The sequence below is a fragment of the Boleophthalmus pectinirostris genome, unplaced genomic scaffold (assembly GCF_026225935.1).
Source record: "Boleophthalmus pectinirostris isolate CB_2022bp ecotype Guang Dong unplaced genomic scaffold, ASM2622593v1 HiC_scaffold_12, whole genome shotgun sequence".
NCBI lineage: Eukaryota > Metazoa > Chordata > Actinopteri > Gobiiformes > Gobiidae > Boleophthalmus > Boleophthalmus pectinirostris.
Window position 1 is genome coordinate 21,724,612 of NW_026571018.1, and position 24,089 is coordinate 21,748,700.

General features: G+C 38.9%; 1 protein-coding gene across 1 annotated transcript in view; it reads right to left on the minus strand.

The window, feature by feature from the left end:
• LOC110168089 (seizure protein 6 homolog) overlaps positions 1 to 24,089 on the minus strand; it is a 69,540-nt gene that overhangs the window by 25,878 nt on the left and 19,573 nt on the right. Inside the window, exons 2-4 of the mRNA XM_020933496.1 lie at positions 12,390 to 13,055; positions 11,456 to 11,577; positions 81 to 273 (exon numbers count right to left, since the gene is read on the minus strand). Coding sequence (XP_020789155.1) covers positions 81 to 273; positions 11,456 to 11,577; positions 12,390 to 13,055 — 981 coding nt within the window. The remainder of the gene's footprint in view (positions 1 to 80; positions 274 to 11,455; positions 11,578 to 12,389; positions 13,056 to 24,089) is intronic.

Here is a 24,089-nt window from a genome sequence, read left to right on the forward strand (position 1 = left end):
ATCAAACTATAATGAGTTGATTGTGAAAATGATTGTGTGGGTGTGGCCTTGAAATGCTGACAGCTTTCTTATGGGCTCACCTTGGTAACTCAGCAGGAGGAATCCAGGGTTTGACTGCTGATCGCTCCGAAAGCGGATTGAGATTTGGTTGCTCCAGCTGCGCAGTACAAGGCCCCGCATCAGCACCGATTCGTTGGCCAGGATGGAGGGCTCTCTGCCACCTGTGTCCTCTACAGTCACCTGGTCCCCATCCAAAACACTCACATTCACAACCTGGAAATGTACAAAGGTAGTTTCAGCCAAACAGACACACAAACAATCATCCTTGACTTTATAGCACAGTATTATGAAAACAGAACTCTCATTTGACCATTGCCATGTGATTATTTCTCTTTGGATGCATGTTGACATTTATAAATTAGCACATGAAAAAAATCATTCTACTTGCACTTAGGACCTGTTTACACGAGAATGCTTGCGGGTAAAAACAACAAAATATTTTATCAGAAGTGCCTTTCGTTTAGACAGCGACGGCATCTTGGGGGCTTAAAAACACAAAAATCTGAAACCACCCTCCAGAGTGAAAAGTTGAATATGCTCCGCAGCAGCATTTCCATCTAAACTGCCAAAGACACAAAACTCTGGTCAGATCTGCTCACGTCGTGTAAGTGTTTACGTCACATACAACACCACCTAGCGTCACCACCTAGCAGCCTGGCATGCATACCCAATTGAATTCCTCACACTTTTGCGTCACTGTATGCATGTAGATTTCCTCCCAAAAATGCTCGTCTAAACACAGAATAAAAAGTAAAGATGAGACACCACTTTGTGTCTTCTATTCAGACCATAATCATATAAACATACACTTAAACACATTGCTTGTTATGATACTAATATGGTGCAGTCTTAGTATAGTTAAGTCTTAATACAACATAATTTAAAAATGTTATTGTCTATATTAAGATTCAACAGTGCGTGGAATTAGAAATGTTGATGTGTGATTTATCATTTTAATCTACTATCTCCTTATTGTCCAAAAAACAACAGACAGCATGTATTCCACAATTAATTACTGTATTTATTATAAAATGTTAACTTCCAACAGGCACATTCATTTGACTAGAGGGATGTTTTTGGTGGCTGTTGCTGTCATCAGGGGTACAAACATATAAATTAGAATGCCTTTGTGCTCTCCTTGTGCCCAAGAGCCGCTCTGACAGCAGCGTTTTATGTCTTCAACAGGTTTGAGCAGCATCTGCACTGAAATCTGGAGTGAGACTCTCAGGAGAGCACTGTGCAGTTAAACTGTCTGGATAATGGAGGACTGACACATTTCACAGTAACATCTGATTCATTCCCCACAGAGCCATAAGCGCACCATGTTCATCCACAGCTAATGGTTATGAGCAATAAAGCTGCAAAAGTTTTCATTACTTATTATTTTATGGCTTTGCTAGTATTTCTATTTCTTTCTGTCTAAATCCTGAAATGCAATCAAGTCCAAGCCTCCAAAGTCTCAAGGTCTTTTTGAAGCCTGTAGTGTGATGCACACCGGCTGTGCAAGCTAATGCAGTCTTAGGCAGTGGGCCGAGGTCGGCCAATGCCACGAGGCAGAAAAAGGCGCGCCCCCCGCAGGCCCCAGTCCCACAGGTAATAAGTGAGCAGGAGTTTTAGTGCAGCCGCCTGGAAAAGCTCAGACTGTGGAGATGAGCACAATGTGCAATTGCAACAGCAGCAGAATACATTTGTGCTGCTGACAGGCTGTCATTCAGCTGAAGGGAGCACAGGGCTAATGGACAGAGCTCAGCTTAGAGGTGACTGTGTCCTGCTTATGTGAGGAGGGGGCAGCTCAGGGATTGACTGATTGGATTTTTATCACAAGTACAATTAGACTTGACACACCTCTGCAGCTTTTCCATCAACAACCAACAATAGATGTTTAGTGAAAATAAATGGCCCATTATGTAGATGTCTGTGCATAATTGTTATGTAAAATCTTGTATAGTGACATTGAAAAAATTGCCTTGTCATTGCCTAGAAAAAGGTTTCAAGGCAATGACAAACACAGACGTGCTATATTTTTGTGCTTTTCTTTTTAATTGTACATTTTCTGAAATTATCTAGTGTTGCACTAGCTTTCAACAATACATTCTACTTCATGTTTAAATTGGTTCTATGTCTTATAATTACAGTGCCACCTCTGCACAGATGTTAATGAAACATTAACAAAATGACTTGATTATTGGATAGACTTACAGAGAGCAGGTGAGCAGACACAGTGGACAGGGAACATTTGGACTGATATACAGTGCTGCCCCAGAGGGCCCTATCATCTGTCACCGCCCTGGGACCTGTCAGAGCACCAGCAACAGCTGTCCTGCCTCAATTATGAATCATTGGGCATGTCAGGAGACATCAGACTGCCTTATCTTCAGCAACACTGCAGCCAAAAGCCCAGAGGGACCTCGTTCACACTTGTGCTCCTCACATACTACACTTGTACAGTATGAGGCTCCCACTGGTTTAAGAGACATTACATTGATCTAGTGTAATGGCAATGCAGTCTAACCTAAACCTTGAAACATCTCTTAACCTTCAAATGGAATCATTTGGGTAGTAGAGGATGTCCCTGTGGGGAAGTCACGTCCTACAGGGAGAACGTGGGCCTGCACTCATAACATATTAAAGGGCCAGGAGATCATCACACACACATATGCACACCCACACCCACACATACACATACACATACACATACACATGTTGTGATGGGAGCAGGTCTATTGTAACCAGCAGCCAAAACCTCTGCCTCAGCAGCCACATCTGTGAGAGTGGATTTGGCTGACCAAGCACAGTCCCATACCATGCTCAACATTATCACAGGATACCATCAGCAATCTGGTATTTCCATTTTTGGAATAAATTAAAGTAAAAGAAATACATTCTCATTGTAGCTAAATCAAACAATTCCTATTCTGAAACTGCTTGTGGAAGTCAGCTTCTCTACTGCAGCCACAGCCTCTTCAGTCAAACCACTATAATGAACAGACTATCCTGAAAGGCCAAAGTACAATTGATATTTCACAATCCATGCTGAGTACAAAAAGTTCTGTACAATGATTTGATATTTGGTGCTCTGAAGCTTTAATCTCTACATTTGCAGTGTGACCTTTGTAGCACAGGGCCACCTGTGTGCTGCAGTGAGGGGCCGTGCTGGTGAGAAGCACGCGCTGGAGGAGCTGCTCTTATCACATCTAAGCAGAAAGCAGCCTGCCATGCCATTTCATCTGAGACTTCAGTCCCCTCAGCTATCTGACAGCAAGTCTCACATAAGAGATAATCAGAGCCACCATAAAACACTGCTTTTAATGAAAACAAATGCTTTTCTATTGATGTGAAAGTAATGTATCATAAAAAAACAGGACAAAAATGTTTCTATTGTTTGGTAGCAATTTATAATAACTGCCTTAATTAAGCATGTTCAAATCCTTAATTTATAATGGTTTGTGACTGGAGTGATTATTCAAGTAAATACCCTAACTACTAACTCTATAACACCTGCTCATTGTCACTATCTGCTCACTGCTTATACGAACTACATCTTTATTCATGCTAGAGGAAAGTGTCACATGACCATAGCTATGCATTCCATTTTTATTCAACTCAGCTTTTCGTTCACTTTTTATGACAATTATTAAAAAGTGCAATTTTATATTTTATTTTAATACTAGCAGCAGATTATTTATGTGTTATTTTTACAAGAGAACATTTTTGAATAAAAAGGCAAAATCATCACACAGCACGTAATCTCCATCCACTTTTAGTTACAAGAGCACTGCTTACTGCCTATATACAGTGCAGGTAGGCTGTCTCACACTGATAATTTACGGCGACAAACATCTGGCGGTGCTTTGCTATTCACTTTCGCAGCTCGCGGAGGCCACTGGCGATGCACAAATGAGCAGTATATAATCAAAATGATCCAGCTATACATGGAAATGAAATGACCCTGCCTCTGGGGCCTATAAATCAACTTCTATTGGACTGGAAGCTGCAGTGTCATCAGTATACGATAAAAACCTGCAGCCAATACAATGGACACGCACCTCCTGCTAAAGACTGCAGCTTCTCCTATAAGCTCCTCGTCCAGTTGGTGTTTTGTGCGCCTCCTGATAAATCCATACCAAATACAAGTTCTTCAGGGCTCATTATGCTAAAAACCTCTTAATTGAACATTCACCTTCGTTATAAAACAGCCAACGCTGCCAAACACTATAAAACAATGGTACCACACTAATCAGCTGAAGCAGTGTGCTAATGAGAATGGGCTTAAAACAACAGTTAAATGAAAAACGAACTTCCTCATTCTGGTTATTGCTACGTTTAACATTGGCTATTACTCAGTATGTAAAAATATTCATACTCTACCCCAGGAGTTTTGAGCAGACATTCATTTAAATAAAGTTATAAGATATTACAGTAATTATGCCATTTTGTGGAAAATAGTAATTACTGAAAGCTGTAGCACTTTTCTGATAGGTATCCACAGAATTAACAAAAAAATAAGAATCAATCAATATCAATGTGGAAAACAAAATTTTCAAAAACACTCAAACCAAAATCATTACAATTTGTAATGTGTTTCAAAGCAAATATACAAGAATATAAGATTGACTGCGCCTCAATTTACTACAGAACAGAGATGCTAAAAAGTAAAAGTTAATTTACAGCACAGTTAAATAAGGAGTATAGCTGGGGTGAAAAAGGAGTCTAGGGTTGTTAGCAGCTAAAAAGTTGAGTTTCCATAAGTCAACCGGGAGTTACTGTATTGCTCTCAAAGTCTAAAAGTATGAGCTTTTGATGCCAGATACACCCTCTGCGAGTTAATGACTTTCGCTGTTTAAAATATTTTTATTACTTCAGATTGTAACTTCCGGATAAATCAACTTCGAAATGGCGCCGGGGCCTTGACACTCCGTTTATTTGTTGCTCTGTGCAGTTTTGCATAGATTTAAATTCATGCATTGCTGATTACTGCTCATATTTTTGAGCGTGCATATTTACTGTGCCGTCCCTGCGGTGACACTGAAAGAGAGTGGTGCTCCAGACAGACTCCTTCTTGGTGACAGCTCGCAGGGTGGAGGAGGAGGAGGAGCAATTAATGTCACCTGAAAGCATTCCTCACGGGATGACTGGGTCCCACCAAAACTCATTTCAGCAAAGCCCTGACACCCTAAAAAGCTCATCAAGATCAAACTGGCCTTCTTTATGTCCCGCCTCTCTCCCCCAGGGCACAGCGAGATGAAGGCTTCCCTCTGCCTCATCTTCACTTGATTAAAGGCGCAGAGCTGCCGTGGCCTCCATTATTCAGCCCCAGCCTCAGTCTCTCAGAAACATGGGACACTGTGCTGATGTACACTGCACAGGCCTGGATGAATCAAAGCACATGCAATACACAACTCATTCATTTATCCAATTTCTCTCACTTATGCTCAGGTCTATGTCAGCTACTAGGGGCAGGAAGTACATCATTAGCAATGGAATTAAAGTGGGACTAAACCCTACATCAACTTTTTTTGCTGAACTGTTCATGGAGTTAATAGCATTCTCTACTGTTTCTGTAAATTTTTGATCATTTTTTGTGCAAACTAGGTTAACTTTACTGGTCAAAAAAAGTCAAAAAGTGTGAAAAGTGAGTGTGAGCTGCCTCCAGTGACTACTTCAATTTCAAGTGTTATGTGACATCACATTGTACTGCCCTAATTAAAGCGCTGTGTTTCTGATTACAAAAATTGGCCACAGGGGTGAAGTCTGAAATGTCGATATCTGTTAGACCAATCACACTGTTCTTATACCCATAGAATTTACCCATGGTTGTATGCAGGCTTCCTCTATTGGTATATGTGGTGCTTTCAGCAGTTTGAGATTTTAATTTTCAAGACAGATCTATGGTTTATTCTTATTTGAAGCCCGCATTAGTCTGATTAGCGTTCCGGTGAAGTCGGTTTTTGAGCCTCAAAGTACTCAGAAAGCCAATTATTAACTTAGCTGGTACTTGTCGTGAAAAGATTGAGAACCACTGATCTATAAGTACACATTATCAACTTTAAGCACTATGAAAATAATAAGGCAATAGCTGCTTTTCACTCAAAGCCACTCCACAATTTCTTGCATTATTCATTCACTGTCAATAGCCCACACTTATATTTCTTATAGCGAGTTAGAGCCAGAGTATCCAAGAAAGAATCACAAATGTATTGCAAATTATTAGTGGCTGGGAATTAAGTTTACAGCCTACCTAATGACTCACTGGTAAATTTATTCAGGAGTTGCAAATAAAACATTTTACAAGGAGCTAAAGCTGAGTTTGTGGTCTGGTTTTGTTATTGGTCACTGAACACCAACAAAACACATCTAATCCCCTCTCCTATCAGTCAGGACGGGTCAATGCCATGTGCGTTGGCTTCTTTTGTGAGAAACAGTGGAATTAAAATGAGAGCATCTGGATCAATAGAGTAATTGAGGCAGCGCTGAGAGGAGACTGTGTGTCAAGTATTGGCCCTGCTTATTAACATGCCTATTGACTGGAGACAGAGCAGCACCGCCACACAGGAAAACTAAAAAGACCGATCCTTAACCCTGGAGTCAAGGTAAGCTATAACAGTTGGCATCCTTTTGGAAAACCTCCACTCGTCCAATAGAGCATTTCACTGATCCGCTATACACGGGCCCATTCTCCTCTGTACAGCTCATTACAGTGTCAACTTGTGGCTCATTAGCACTACTGGTCCTTTGGGGAGTGCACGACTTGGCAGGAGAGGTGAACTGACGCAGTACAAAATCATGCACTACTGGGAGTACACTTCACAGTATAAATGCATTGTAGTAGTCAAGCATGGTATTATTGTCCCAGATTCACAAGGAAGGTGAAGAGGCAGAAATGTACTAATAAAATGACTACTGTTGCTGGGAAGAATACTTTGAAAATAGAATGAATACCTGCATTAACATGTATTTTGTAATGTATTCTATTACATGGTCCAATCAAAGTACTGTATTTCAAATACCTTTTACATTGGGTTACATTTAAATGATAGGGTAAACACGCAACATAGGATTAAAAACAGCTTTATGTTTGTTACACCATTTGTTGTGCATTTCCTCTCACTGGAGAAGTTAAAAGCACATATCCACAGACCATAAGAGCTCTGGTTTCTATTTTCCTCACTGATAATATGCAGTTTGAAGGCTAAATTGTGTAATCAAGCACCACCAAGAAGGTAACTATACTTGAACTATATTTGAATACTACCAAATGAAAAAAACGATTGTACCAGAATAAAGTTACTCAAAATTAGTATTCTGAATATGCATTCTTGGCACATATATTCAGTTACTTCCCAGCATTGCTGGTATTGAAGTTGCACTATGTATCTTTGCCAGTGAGAGGATTCGCCACAATGGAGATGTTAATGCTTTGCCTGGAAAGTTTCTCAGTGGTATTAAACTTATCTTCCATGCATTTATTCAAGGATGTGTGCTTTTATTGCTCAAAAGTATCTGTGGGGTCACCTCTCCACGGGCCTGACCTGTAACATGGCCTGATGGCGTCTTCTCCATGTCTACATGGACTTAGAAATTTTAATGCCATACAATAAAATATTCCAGGAAAGTCTATGCAATCTCCATGGAAACAAGTAGGTGGGTGCCCAGTGTCAGAAAAGTTATAAAGTGCTTGTTTAATTGTTTCTTTGTATATAGTTGAACAACTCAAAATGCAACTGTCTGATATTCCTAATCACAAAAATTTGTAGTATTTTTTCTAGTGTCGCTATTGTGAAGACACAAAAAGTGAAATATAAGGGCTTACTTTAGCATTGTCTGTTTTTTTTAACATTGTAAGATAGGAGTATATGCCTTGGTTGGTATTTAATATGGTAGAACATAAAATTTGTTAAAATTCTTTGGCTGCAATACACTATTCAGTAGACGCTGTATTGTTGTATTATATTATTTTTAAATGTAAAATTATTTCACAATATATTTATTCTTTCATATAATGCCTAGGTTGACCACAGACGACACCTCTCCGAAATGAACCCTGACCAAGAATGGAATTGGACAGGAAAAAAGGTCCTTAAAAGGCTGCCCTCTGAATCCTCCCTATAATGGCCTGCAGGATAGTCATTTAAATCTATCAGAGGAGGCAAAGGCACAAGGAATTGGAATGGGGCACATCTGGGCACTTTTCCCTTGAAATGAATCCTCGCCGTAATACATTCTTTTGGAGGAAATGTATAGAAAATGGCCTGGGAGAGAGAGAGACTGGCAAAGTAATGTTAAAGTGAGGAGGTCCTGGAGTCACCGGGGCAGGTAGATCAGGAAGCAGAAGAGACACACACATCACAGCAGGACAGATGGCCTGGGAAGAGCTGATAGCTAGCTAACCCATCGGATTTATTTGATCAAATAAATAAAAAAACTCCAAAACAGATTTTAAGCGCTTTAATGCCACGGCCCAGTTCTAGAAAACCTCCATCTGTCCTCTACTAAAACCTTATTTCAAATCGACAGTGGAGGGAGGGGAAAGGATTTAGGGGAAGAAATTAGACACTCGCACTGTCAGTCACAAGTCTGGTTTCAAGATTGCTTCAAAAATGTGTGGAAGCCAAAATGGTGCATAGCTTTCAAGTAATTTGCTAGAAGAAAATTAATTGAAAATATTTGGGAATAAAAAGTTATTTTAGAATATGATGATGTGATACTAACCGATGGGGGGCAAGAGCCAGATTTTCCTGTTAGTTACATTGTATTTTGCCATAAAATATCCAAAAGTAAACTTACAAATCTAACAGTGACTAGAGCCAAGAACTCAATGTATTAGAAACAAACAGCATCATAGCAATATTAATTTTACCTGCCCCCAATCTGTATTAAATAATATGGCCCATTAAAATGTTGTGATGTCTTCTGAATCCAGTGATAGTTGCAATAGATTACAGATTTAGCAGCCATTGTCAGCTACTATTTTGGTCAGACATGCCTATGATTAGAATGATTAGTATGATTAGTCTACTGTGCATGTTTTAGTACTTCATTCAAATTATCAAGGCAACAAATTAACATTTGAAAATGACTTCCTAGGCCTGCAGAATAGTCACTGCAATAACTGAATGTTATAATATTTATTGCTAATTCTGCACAGCTCTGAACTTCTTGAGCGATTTCACCAATGAGTGGTAATGCGTCCAGAATCAGCAGATGGGCCGCCACATTAAATGTTGGTGGCAGTAAATTCTCACAATACATATTTTACTTTACTGTCTCAAGCTGCCACAGAGCACAGAAAGGCGTACTGACGAAAATCCCCAAAAGGTCCCACTCATTTATCACTTGGCGCCCGTTGATATATTTTTTTTAAATGTTGATGATTCACTAGTGGAAGAGACAGAAAATATCCAGCATTATGTTTTATATGACACAAGTGCGTATTATTAGTCACCGTGTCTGCCCTTGAGAGCTTTCCTTTGCCTAATTTCCCCTCTCCTTCACTCTAAAACTGCTGGCCTGTCTACTGTAATGATGACTCCGTTCTATTACAGAGGCTGGCTGCCAAAACAAGTACATGTTCTTCAAGCGTCATGTCCCTCCCACAGCTCCACAGCTCCTCGAGTGTGGAGAACAAGCCTTTTCTCTGGGTTAATGCTTTGCACAGTCAGAATATCACAGAATGTCAAGATGACTAACAGTGTATGCTAAGGCTTTTGGACTATAAAGATAACTTTTCTTTTACTAAAACTACTAGAAATCTTTCTAAGAGTATGGCCTTCAATACAGTAATATTATACTGTAGCATTATGTTACTGCTGCATGTAACTATGTATCTTATGTAACTCGCACTATTAATGGTTTAAAGATTTCACTACAATCACCTGGGTTGCTTTATAGGTGCATTATGTAGCTTTTCTGGTGGAGGGTCGGCCACCTGCTTGCATCCATGGAAATCTTATTGCTTTGTATAGAATGTTCAACTGTATAGATTAAACCTATCTATCACAAGGGAGACAAGCAGGTTACAGCACAAGCACATTAGAATTCAGATCTGTGGAGAGTTTCCCCTATTCACAGAATACTAGAGTATTTCTGAGCAATAGAAACACCCTTAATGAATAAATGCTAGATGCATATGTTTAATGTCAAATCACGAAACATTCTTTGGAAAGCAATAACGTCTCCATGGAAACAAGCAGACAGCAGACCCACCATCAGGAAAATTGCACAGTGCAGATATATGGCACATTTGCTATTCAATTAAAATTGTAATGTGAATGGTTACAAAATGCCCAATCTTAATTGCTGATGTCACGGGAACATAGATACTTAATATTTAGTAACTATTTAATACACTACCTAATAATACATATTGCCTCTCACTTTGTTTTAGTTTCAAAACAATATGGGACTAGGTCAGAATAAGGTGCCATGTAAGGACTTTTCTGTGAGAAGGTGAACCACTTGAAACTGCGAGGGACATCAAACGAGGAAATGGCTCTTGTTGCATAATAACATGAGCTTTATATCGCTGGTTGAGATCTTACGCCTTTCATCAATTCCTCGACCTGAAAACTTGAGTGCAACGCTGCTTCAAATGCTACTGATGAGAAGCTCTGATTGACTGCAGTCCACTGACAGTTTATGTATTGGACAGAAACAAGCTCCTCTGTCATTTGTATAGCACCATCTGGTCTCTCCACATGGCTTTGTATTCATCAGATTGATAAAAAAGTGAATTGGTGTAGTTTTATTTCCTTTTACTAAATGGGAAGTAAATAACAAACATCTGTGCGAAAGGGAGCATCTAGAAAGGCTTTTGGTTAAAAGTGGTTAGAGATATTCTTAAGTTTCTCAAAGCGAGCACCCAGAGAAAAATACACTCTCAAATATATACTCTGTCAAGACTTATCTTAGCCCTCCAGAGGCAGCAAGACAAAGCTTGCACATTTTGAAAGTCTCCAATGCTAAATGAGGCGTTTGAGGAATCGCAAAGGCAGAGGAACACACATACCAGCGCACACAAAACCTGACAGTTACGTTTTATAACCTTTTTGTTAAAGGACTGGATGGGTAAGCAGTCAGCCTGCAAATGTCCTCTGTCCACCCACCTGGATTACTGTATATGAAAATGAAACTACGCATCTAATATTTTCTTTTTCAAAATGTTGACTGTCTGTAGAGGTTACAACTGTCATTTTGAGTTATTTAAAGCATTTTGTGTGAACAACAGCCACAGTCCTTGAATCCTCTATAGCTCCTTCTTGTATGTAAGAGGTCTGAAGCCTATTTGAGCTAGAGCTTGGTTCATGATACATAAGAGGCCATATGAAAGCTTGCATCTTAGAACTCTTAAATGGGACTCTCATTTGGTCCATAGTTGACTTAAGACTTTTGGTCTCACCTGCACCTCGATGCCATAGCCCAAGTAGACAGTCACAAAGTAGTTGCACTCCACTCCGGGGTCAAGCGTCTGCCGGATTTCGATATTACCCTCGGGGTCAGTGAAATTCATACTGCATGCTTCTGTAGGAGACAGTAAAGATATGAGTTATTCCCTTTTTCCCGGACCACTGATCTTTCTGACAGCCCACCTGTGCCTGTGTGGACGTCTAACCCTCTAACTATCTGTGCACATTCCCTCTGTGACGCAGCTCGGCTGGGGCCTGCAGCTCTCCACGGCCCAGCGGAGAGGGCGCCAGGACGGACCGGGGAAAATGTGATTGTTTTTGACACATGGGCAGCTCTGTTATCCCGAGTGGAGGGATGAATAGTTGGTCTGCACCAGCCGAAATGAACACAAGTCCAACAGTGACCTGCTTTTTCATGTTAGGGCCTCCTGGGGATTGAAGAGGGGAAGTTTTTGACGGGCTCAGTTTTGGTTAAAAAAAAATAACAGGTGCTGAAATAAAATGAAAAAGTCTGGAACAACACAAATATAGTTCAATTTTGACATATTCATGTGCATAACATCAGGCAGTGCAGCTGCATGTGGGACTATAAAAGTTTAGGGGGCACCTGTGTGTAAATTTAGAATTGTGATATTGTTGGTCCACCATAGTGAAGTATATTGAGCTGTGTGCGCATGATGTAAAGTGTTATTTAATGTATTTTATTATATTCATTTCACTGGACCAAAATAAACTGTGGTTAATTTTATGAAGCCAACTAACCCACAAACAGCACACTAACATTTTAACTGAGATCATTCTGAAGCATAAATCATAATGCTTTTATCCAAATAATACACACTCAATCCAACTCCCTGTTCTAAACCTCAGTGAAGTCAAATTGGACTGCTCTATCTTTGAAAATGAGATGAAAAGCCTTGTGCTTACCAGATGTTTGCATGGTGGTGATAGTGGTGGCTGTGGACTTCACAAGGCCACTTCCAAAGCTGGGCTCTGCAGTGAAATTGTCAGTGCTGCTTTTATTTTTATTCTCTCTCCCTTCTGCTTTTTCCATCCTTGTTGACGATGATGTGGGCCTAGCTTCTGGACTATTTCTTTGTGGATTGTTTTTATTGTTATTACTATGAGTAGTTACTGTTGTTAGAGCATCTGTAGTTGGGACTACATTGCTTGCCCTGTCTGCAGTAGCTTTATTTTCACGTAGAGCTAAAGGTGGTCTGGGGGTGGAAGGCGTAAAAGTTGTTAGGGACGATGTTGCTGCTGGGGTGGCTCTTGTGGCAATGTCCGAAAAGGGTGGAGCATCTTCGTGGGGTACAAGCTGGGTAGCAGAGTCATGCATATCTGCCGCATGCAAGACGCTCGGCATTGTGGGATAAGCCGCTACAGAGCCATCCCTCCTGAAGTAATGCTGGTCCCCCTGGAAGTCTCTGGTGAGCAGGTGTTCGTGGAGAAGCAGGCCCCTCAGGACAGGCTGGTGATTGGGGATGTGTCCCGGGGGTGCTGTGGTGACCGGGTGCACCTCGCTCTCTCTCTCCTCTGTGGGTGTGTGTGTGAAGACGTCCCTGTGAGCCTCTGGTGTTCTCCTCTCAACACCTGTAAGTGCAGACACAATACAGTTCAGTCAGGATTTATGTACATGTTGGTAAATGTAGATTTTTTTGATCCACAAGAGAAAAGTTTGGACACAATAGCTCACATATCACTGTAAATATAATATCAAAGAGCAAAAATATGAACGATAATAATAAATTCAAAGATAAGTAGCAAAATTAGCAAGACTGATGTCAAATAAGGCATAAGTATTGTCTGTACAAGAAAAAAATTAAATACAGAAATATACAAGATATATCTCAGCTATATACACGAGATAACAAGAGGTTGGTGATATTATTTTTTTATTTCCATCATTATCCAAAAAAGTAAAACACCTATGACACATTTGGGTTAAAGATGCACTGTGTAGTTTTTCTGGTGATTCACCACCTGCTTGTCTCATGGAGATGTTATTGCTTTGCCTGGAATGTTACACTGCCTGTCCAATCTATGGCCCCGGGGCCAAATGCGGCCCTCAGACCAATTTTTGCTGGTTTGTCTCTTCCAGCTAAATTGGACCAATTGATCTTAAGTTTTTTTTGGGGGGCAAATTGAAGTATAGACCTAAAGTAGCTGTTCCTTATTATAGGCACAGTGGTTATGTTATGCCTGTCAAAGCTCTGTTAAATGCCTTAATCTGATCATCTTCATCTGATCACCTCAAATATGTTTCAATATGTGACAAAAAAGTATGGACACCCTTGCTGTATGGCATTGTAATCTTCATAGAGATGAATAAGTGTCACAGCAAAGTTGCTGGTCAGATCTGTGGAGAGGTGACCTGGTTCATAGAAAGAATGCATGTTTATGAGCACACGTAACTGAATAAGGCAAGGAAAATTTATTTGTATAGCACAAGTCGTACAGAAAGTAATTCAAAGTGCTTTACAAATGTTAGTCCAATGAGATTCATTTCATGCTAGTGAGCAGTCGAAACTGTCAGGTATGAAATAACACTCTAGGTCTGAAAAAAAGAACCTAATAACATGCTTTACAAATGTATTATGTATTATTATGTATTTATAAATGTATTAAATGCCAAATAGATATATTTAATGTCATAGCATGAAACATTACAGGCAAAGAAATATTCAAGCAGGTAGTGAACCCACTCGAAAAATGACATTGCAAAAGTGTCAGTTGCAGAAAATTTCATGTGGGAGAATAATTTTAGGAACTACCTGACTCAGCATAAAATTTTCTTATTGTTATATTGTGTGCTTCAAATTCATAGCACATACTTTTGATTGCTTATTTCCATGTAGCCTGTACTGCTGCCTGACATCACTCAGCATGGCAACACTATTCCAAGGTCACTTTATGATGTGGGTGTCTGTCTATATACAGCATGCACATCACTTGGTTTAAAAACTGTTTTTACAACAACAACTAATATTTAGACACCACAGGTATCTATTATTTTTCAGAGGCCATTTACAGTCTGTTATAATAGAGAGAAAAATCAGAAACCAAATCTAACAAACCGAAAATCACATCTGTTGGACAATCTAGTCTGACAAAGAAAACCATTTGCAAACAAGTGATAATAAGCTGCACTTTTTCATCAACATCAATTCTACTTTTGAAAATAATATTTGCAAACACAATCTCAGCAATTGTCTAAACCTCACTCTCTCCCACCTGTCAATTTCACAAAACTCAGTCAAGTCAAAGATATTTGGAATTGGCTCGCCTCCAACAATTCTCTGAAGTCGCATTTCAAAAACATGTTACTATAATTGAGACATCATCCATTGGAGTACAGGAGATACAAGATTGGTTAGAGTGGAGTGGTTAGATCTTATAGTCAGATCAGATTCACTTTTGCTTATTTCCGTATACATCAGACAGACAGATCAGTTAAAATATTTTTACAACTTTGGCATGCAACATTTGAGATAATTAAAAAATGAAATCTATCTCTGAATTTTAGCAGAAACTTACCAACCAGTAAGTTTTAAAGAATAACACAAAGCACAAGACTCAAGTGCAGTGCGTCTTTTTGACAGTTTCATTATAGAATCATCAAGTATGGCCACAGATAATCTACAGGAACGATGTTTAATGAGGTGAGAGGCTGGGCTCCTGCATAATTTCCCCTCACATCTATTGTTGCTATTTTAATAGGCTCACTTGTGACTGTGGTAGCGATGTTAGCGTCTTTGGGGAAGGTAGAACATCTGGTACAAGGAGAGGCGCTTTAGCAAGTAACTAACTATGGGTTGTCATTTTCAGGGCAAAGGAAATGCATTGATACTTTGCAGCTGATGTCATCAATATCCTTCAGGGGTGTGATGCTAACTAAATGCACTACTCTGTCTGAAGCTCTGTTACTTAAATTAGACTTAATCTCATCACCTTAATAGGACCATGGACACTCATATTGATCACAGGCTCATAAAAACTGGTTGTTTAAATCTATTTTGTGTTTTCAGATCTTAAAACTTTTTTTTTAACTGCTATAAGCATCTCTAATGGCGTAATGTTGAGAGCACTGTGTCTCTGCAAAGTGTCAAACTATAGGTACTTATATCTCAAAAACAACTACAACAACAACAACAACAGCAAAAAAGCATATTATCTCAACAAACATATTCTGATCCGGAGTCTGATTATCCAACATAATGTTCACAATGTATTTTAAGGGCGCAGTCCAGGGCCCATTAGGAGTGACAGTAGCAGGGGATGTGCTTGTGGACTGGAGCTGGTTGCGAAGGCTTGCAGAACGCCAATTTTATTATCAAAGACTATTTCACAATCACATACTGCAGGCAGAATAACACCAGTGCAACAACACTGTAGGATGAAGTGGTGTAAAGGGGCTTTTCATGTTTGCACGTATATTGAAAATGTGTGAGCTATGCATAACACCTAAAGGAAGAAGCATTCAAACACGCAGGGACCAACTTGTGGCAAGACTGTACTGTAGAGGTGGCCAATATTGACATTTTGCAGCTGATGTCATGCTAACTGTAGACACTGCTATGTCTGAAGCTCTGTTACTCCTGTTAGACTTTAATCTGGGTTTGTTTCAACACAATCTGACGAGAAAGAACTGATTTTACTGGAACTACAACAGGTGAGCAGTTCTTACACTTCAAATTACAATCACAAGCTAGCTAGCATTAGCCAACAGTTTATCAGTTCTCTTCTCACCTTTTTGTTGAAAGACTCCTAAACAAGTCCATGGACGCTTTTTACCAGTCACAGGCTGCTGAAAATGTGTTGTTTAATCCATTTTGTATTTTTTTATTGAGTTTCCACACTATTTTAAATACTTTTGTCTGCATTGTGTACATTCCACCATAGACAGATACATACACCCCCAGTATGACGTCCCTGCAAAGTATCAATTGACAAAAATGAAACTTGTACAGATTCGATACTGGTATCAGTATTTTTAGAGCATCGGCTTGTATCAATTGGGTGAATAGCCTAGATCGGGTCGATACCGCGCACAGAGCCCTCTGCACGCCACTGTCGCTGCTAACGCTGCAGCTAATGCTTATGAGGAGGCTTTAAAGACGCTAAAAACATGATTAATGACAGAGATAGTATTTGTTGTACCTTTCCGATGTCTTTACGGAGACTTGAAAGTGAAAACCAAACTTTAGGTAAATCGGAGGAGCAGAGCCAAATGCGCCAATTTGTTTACATAATGTGCCCATGTGCTTCAGCAGGCTTCTCGTCTTTTTACAGGCCTCAAACATGGCTAAAATAATATGTAGAAAAACTTTAGAAAGAGTGAGATAAAACGTCACCTAATGCCTCTACCACTATGTCCTGAGGCTGTTGCACTGTTATAATATTGTAAAATATATTTTTAAATAGGCCTTTTTACATTGGGTAATAATTTTGGCGAAATTCACTATGGAACGCTTCATTGTTTATAAAGATACACCGTAAATTGTGTAAATGAAATAATTTAAAATGAGAAGATCAGTAGACTATCGGATCGGGACCCCAAAAAACTGGATCAGGACATCCCTATTGAGCAGTAGTTAGCCAGTTATTGGATAATATCGGGTATCGGCAAATCCCTAAGGCTCTGGTATCAGATCGGGACTGTAAAAGTTGCATCAACTATCGAAAGGAAAGATCTCTTTTGGTTGTTCAGATAATTATAATTAGATTGCATATAAATCTGTTGTTGAGGTTCACATATCACCAAAAAATGAATAAACTAAATTAAACACCCTGCAAGGCTACACTTCAAAGTTTTTATTTTTGAAACTTTTTACCCTTTTCATATGGTACAAATAAGAATTTCAATACTGTCTGAAAACGTATAACTCATCTTAGCCAACAACAATTGTTTTCAACAAACCACTAGTTCTTATAGTATAAATAATAATATAATATAACTCCAGGAATGAAAACAGTCATTATGTAAATTGATTCAGCACCCAATTATCTTAGGGACAAAATTGAACAACTTTGCTGCTGCTTAAAACTGGAATGAATAATAGTGTTCCTTTTGTGGTTTGGTCTGTAATAGGATTCCAAAAAAGAACTCTGTAGTTTGCTCCTAAAATCCCCAGCATTAAGTTTTTATCCATGGAAATCTATTTTGCAGTTTAATGATAGCACTCTGGTCAGACTTTTCATATTTACCTTATTATCCACTACATTTTCTTTATGCGAGCTGCCTAATAAAACCAGGAGGGTTTTTTTCTCTCTTTGCTGCAGATCCCTAAATAATTGGGTGCAAACATGAGCAAATGGGAGCTCCTTTTGTGGTCGCTGGCCTTTGATGGGACAGGTGTCTTTGAATGTGATCAAATATTAGGAAGCTGGCTATGACTTCCACACCTTAAGATATCTACAAAGACGTGTTTCATGTTTTTACAGTTTTAGGTAATATATTCACTTTATGTGTTTAGGTGACTTTGCAGAGCTTTTTACTTTTGAAAACCCAGACAATTTACAATTTAAATTTAGAATAAAGCTCCAATATGGTGCTTGAAATGGTATGGTATTCAGATGTGATAAATATTGACAAAATTGAGGGGTTGTGAATAATCTTGGTGTGGTCGCGTTGGCGTACACATGTCGACATGAAACAATGGCATCTGTTTTGACACGTTAATTAGCTTGCATTCTGGGTGACAGGTTGTCTTAATGAGGCAGAAAAGCTGCCAGCGCACTTTTGAGGCTGGAGATGAAAGGATGTTGTTGACACAGGGAAAGAATGACGAGGAGATTCTGTGGCGACGGCTCCTATTAGCTCCAGTTGTTCAGCGGGATAAAGGAGGAGGAAAGCCCTGAGGTGCAAGTCAAAGGATTTATTTGAGATGTTCTGTAAAGAAGGGCTTAATGTGAATGAAATTAAAGAGCTCTATTGTTTTTGGTTGAGTAATTTCTCCCTCCTATGAACCCTCTTCATTTCATAATATTTAACAACCCATCGTGAGAAACACTGAACTGTCCAATATTAGGTTGTACACTACATTAATATTGCAGAATTCTATAGCTTTTAATCTGTGCAGGTAGTGGAGCCAACAGAAGCACTGGCCAAATGTACAGTTTAAACAAGAGTGATTAAAATAAGCCAAGGAGTGAAGTGCAGTGAATTATACTAAAATTAGTAAACAATGTGTCTTATATATTTTATAGCACAACTTCAAGTAAAAAACTGTGGGTGTTCATTAGGTTTACATATTTTTACTTTCTATAAATAAAGTCAAATGCCTTGATTCACCATGGATATAGAATCACAAACAAACACTGCAAAACAGTCCATTATAAATGAGTTTCTTTAAAATGGTTCATAGAAAGGATGCCCCTTTAATTGGACAGTGCTGCTTAATCCAGCATTTGTACTTGTTACATTTCTTTGCGATTTGCTGAATTAAATAACACTTACTTATTCTGCAGCCACCAGCTGATTTGGGCGTATTGATTTAATGCACTCTTTCTTGCATATGAAAGAGCTTGTTAAGTCGGTTCGCCCGAGGGCAAACGCTCGCTCTGGAAAACTGACTTTGTCTTTATTGATTCTGTAAGGATTTCCACAGCAGGAACTCATACATTTAAATTTTAATAACAAATATTGTCTGAATGAGTGCAAAAACAAAACACAGCACCAGAAAAGCCTCATAAAACATTCAAACAGTGAGAGAATAATGCTGATAGTAGATAATTTTAAGCCCACTGCTAAAAGTTTGATCATAAAAAAGAGCAAACAATTTAGTTCCAAAGCGTGTGGTGGGCTGACAGCATTGACACGTGCCTCTACACTTTACTGGCACAAGCAACAACTCCCTATTTATCTTGCTGGGCGACATGAGCAATTCAAAGACCTTTTGATGTTCTGAGATGGAGCAGAAACACTTCCTTGTAGCCTTATTCTGTCACAACAAGAAGAGCCAAAGCTGTGTTCTAAAGGCGCACTAAGCACAGTCGACACATCTCACTAGCAGAGAAATTGAAGAGTGTATTGGGAGGGCTTCACTGCAGGTACAAAACGCCTCCTTTTACAACAGGGGAATATTTACATGAAAAGAATACTTGGATTATGTGCACAAATTGTTAAAGCCCCCATAGCTAAAATCATATTCACAAAATAGAGAAAAACTTCATCAAACCAGAGGAATTTTTTATTATTTGTGCTTAATGTTTACTTCATCCAAATATATGGCTATGTGAAGTCACAAGTTTTAGTTTCTTGTTAAATTCCTGTTAATTTAGAGGATGTTTTCCACATTAAAAATGTGTATTTTGCTTTTAATTGTTAAAGGAAAGTAGATTCTTGTGAGCTTTAAACCATGTCATAATGTTACTTCATTAAAAACATACACGGAGTTGTGTTTTGTTTCATTCACACGTTTCAGTAATCCTTTATTATTGGTTTTTCCACATTTCCAAAGCTCAGAATGCTCTGTTCCACCTTGGGATGTCATGATGCAGTAGTTTTCAACCTAACAGTTACTTTTTAACTTTAGTTTAAGAGAGATTGGCAGTTCCAGGTCTGAAATTATCTGATTCTAGTGAAGCTTTATGGAGTTTAAAATACAGTGGAGCACTTCCTGTATTACCACATGACATCACAAGGTGGAACAGAATGTTTTTTGTTTGAGAGAAGAACTGAGCCTAAGCATGTAGGATTTGTGTATTAAACATGTGTGAATGAAATAAAAACACAACTCCAGGTATGTTTATGACGAGGAAACATTATAATTAGAAAATAATATGGGCACTTTAATTGTTATGGCAACAATCAAAATTTTTTTTTACATTCTAGAACCCGTGGATTTTGCACATTGCTATTCTCATTTTACTTCTCTTCCCTCTCTCATCTCTGTCCCAGCAAGTTGTATGCAGCAATATTCCTCACTGAATTGCTATATCCAGTCTATATACACTGCAAAGGTACCATGAACACACACACACATATATCTGTGTCTCAATTTGCTGGTCAGCTCCAGAGCAGAAGACTGAACTTGAGTCTGAATACTGAGTGGAAGTGTGGAGTGAGAGCCAAGAACTAGGTTAGTTTCTCATAGAGTGGTCGATGCAGGATCAATGCGTACAGGTTGGAGACCTCAGTGCAGTGATTAGAGAGAAGCTGCTAGTGCTACCACACCACTATCATTTCACCAGCTTAATTGGTTGTTTACAGTTGAAGCTGCACAGACCGGAGCTACTGAATTCAATGTTGTGTTCAATGTGTTTTTTCATATTTATCGTAATATGGATCATTGAATAAAAAGCAAGGACATACTGTATATAGTACCATATATAGATTTCGAGCTGGATAAAAAGGGCTGCACACTTAATTCAAAACTCTCCCATATAATTAGTAAAAGTATAAATGCCTTTCCAATCATTTATTTAACAGGCTTTCTCCAGTACAATTACCACTTGCTGATTGGACGACTTGTCATCTCTACACTGCGGAGTCTAAATGTGGCTGCAATTATGTTTAAAGACAAAGGAACACTGATAGTAATGCGTATGACTTTGGTGTAGGAGGTTTGAAGGCTTTAATATGGGAAAAGCATAATACTTTTTACAGTGAAAGACAAACGTGCTTTTCAATCCAGAAAGCTGAAAATGAATTAAAACTATTAAAATTAGACCTCAGATCCTCACCAAGGCAATGAAGACAGTGATTACTGATTACAATGTTCTGCATCTATATCTAGACCATAGAATATACAAAGAAGTTGACTAAGGGATTGTAACATCACCCATAGAGTTTGGCTTATGGGGGGAATTTGGAGCCAGGCCCATATTAGAAATTGGAATTTATTAACGGACATAATAGCGAAATAAAAATAATTAATATGAACATTTTAAGACCAAAATGACAAAGTTCACTGCAGCAGTTACAGAGAGAGGGACGACAGTTTCTCACCATAAAGTGAATTGGAAACAGAGTCGAAAGAGCCCAAAGCACTTCCTATTTGGAATGCAATGGTTAGTGGAGTAACTATGTCCATTTATATATACAGTCTGTGATCTATACCTACTAGGCTATCTGAAAATGATATAAATACATTTGTAAAAAAGAGACAAGAAGAAAATGTGAGCAAAAACATCACCTTCTAGCCTGCGGTAATTACTGTCATGTTTTCATTTCTCCAGTCAAAGTTATGTGGGCGTAGGCTGAGAGAGACTGACAACAACTAAGGAAGTTCAATTAACACCTGCTTCTAGCAAAAAGCTCATTTTATACTTGTGTTTTTATTATGATGATTCTTTGTTTCTAAAGTAAAATTATGACCATGCTGACAAAGATTAACATGTTGCCCAGAGAGCAGGTAATAGCATATTTCTATTTATAGTGTGGAAATTACAGCTCGCAGACTGCCAATTTATATTTATTGTGGCAGAGGGATGCATTTGAGGTAATGTACTGTGCACTGTCAGAACAATGTGGTGTTGATTTGTTACTGGATACATGCCACGCAGTTGTATTTAGCCCAGAAAATGGAAGCTAACCACATATGTCCTCAAACAGTAGTCTTTTAATATGCGATGGTGCTTTATTAGGTCTAATTCATAAATTACAAGTGGTAATTGCAATGGCACCTACTTTATTGTTATGAGTGGCGACATGAAAACAATGCAATAGCATTTACTATCCGCAGGGAAATTAGCGCGTACAGAACAACACTTTCAGGGTGTGTTAGTGGCACAAATTAAAAACTTGAGGCATTTCATTCATAAATAGTTTATATACCGTGGTAGTTAGACAACCGGGCATGCTAAAGCGAAATACATCTAATAAATGAGATAAGCTCTGTAAATGATTTGAATAACCTTCGCTTTAACAGCCTAAGCTTCTATATTATTTAGCCATTTACTTAGCACTACTAATCATAAATCATGTGTCATTTTAATTATACGTTATCTCTGGAAGTAGTTATCTATTCATTGCTTACTTAATTCTTTCTTGAAACCACTTTTCTTGTGAGGAAATGATTGTTGTCAGATACTCTTATGGAAATAGGTTAACCATAGCAGATCTACCTTATTTAGCCCTGTGTCCTGAAAACAGAAATACCATATAACAAGACCTCATTCTGAACAGTGTCTGCTCAGTGTCCCAATTACGAATGCTTCCACTTAATTTCTTGCAATCACGCAGCTGCCATGTATTTATTCTTTGTTTGAATAGTTGTGAAGTTTTGAGGCATTTGTATAATACATTCAAACATTACATTTTCTAACTAGCGAAATTCAATCTTTAATATTCTTGTTTTTCCCAGTTGTAATAGTAAACGTGAGATCCATTATTTAAAGGTTAGAAGGACTGATGTTAATTTGTATAACATTTTCTTTGTCTGAATTTGTTCCAACAAATCAGCTGTAAGTGATTTGGGGAAGAATCCATGGTACCAACTTGTTATGTCTAATTACTACAATAATTACTACAAATAACTGGGAGCAATGGACAGTATCTTCAGTTATTTGTTCTAGACTGGTGGTTACTTAATAGATTTAACCCAAGGCAAAAAAATCTTGTGAATTTAGAAAATCTATTTATATCCGCTTTACGCAGAGACTCCCAGACTTCCCCCTCCCTGGACACTTCAGCTCCTCTGGGGGACTCCAAGGCATTCCCAAGCCATTTTAGTGTAAACAAACTGGTATTTATGGCTAAAGGCTCAGAACAGTAAAGATGACATTACTGATATTCCGGGATGGACTTTGTTGATGCAAGCCATTCTAAAACAGGCCACGTCACAAGTCAAGTGCAAAGAAACATGGCAACATTTTGAATTTGTGAAGTTATCTGAATTACTTATTTGAAGTACTCTCATTCCTGTTAACTTGTTTTGTGTTCTAGTCCATCACTACATGCTCTCACTGACCTCTTTATACTGAAGCTTTCCCTGTCTGCTGTTTTTGATTACGTGTGACATTTCCTCTGGATCTATGGGCTTAGTCTTTGCCCCGATGTTCCCTGGATCCATGGCAATCCCAATGCCTCTGCCCCGTCTCAGATAACCCAACGAAAGAGCAATCATCGGGGAATCCTCCTCAAAATGGCTACCGACAGGCACCACTCTCCTCCTCTTCGTGCATAAATCAGACCCAGACGTCGAACATGGTGGGAAGAAGCACTAATAAGACAAGACAAGGCACACTCGAGGGCAGCTGCTGATTGGCGTCAATCTTCTAATATCCAGGGGCTTTATTTCCTTATTATTACAGAGAGCCACTAGACAAGCCAATCAATAGCCCACTTCCTATGGGCCCAAAGCTCGCACATCACACGACAAGATCTATCTGCAGTCTGAGAGCACGCCTCAGTTCAAGAACCCATTTGAACAAGAGTGAGATTCGCCAACTATAGCAGCCGCGTATGGTGCACATGTAAAGATTATTTGAACGCAGATTGCAGAGAATAATGGGGTGAGACTGATAAATGATTCTATTAGCGGGCTTAATGAAATGATAATTTAATTTAACTTGTGGGTGTGACAGGTGCAGGAATGTGAGAATATATATTACAGGGGGAAATGATGAGAAAAAATTAAGTGAGCGTGAGGCTGGGGACAAGATGGCTTTTCTGAAACAAAA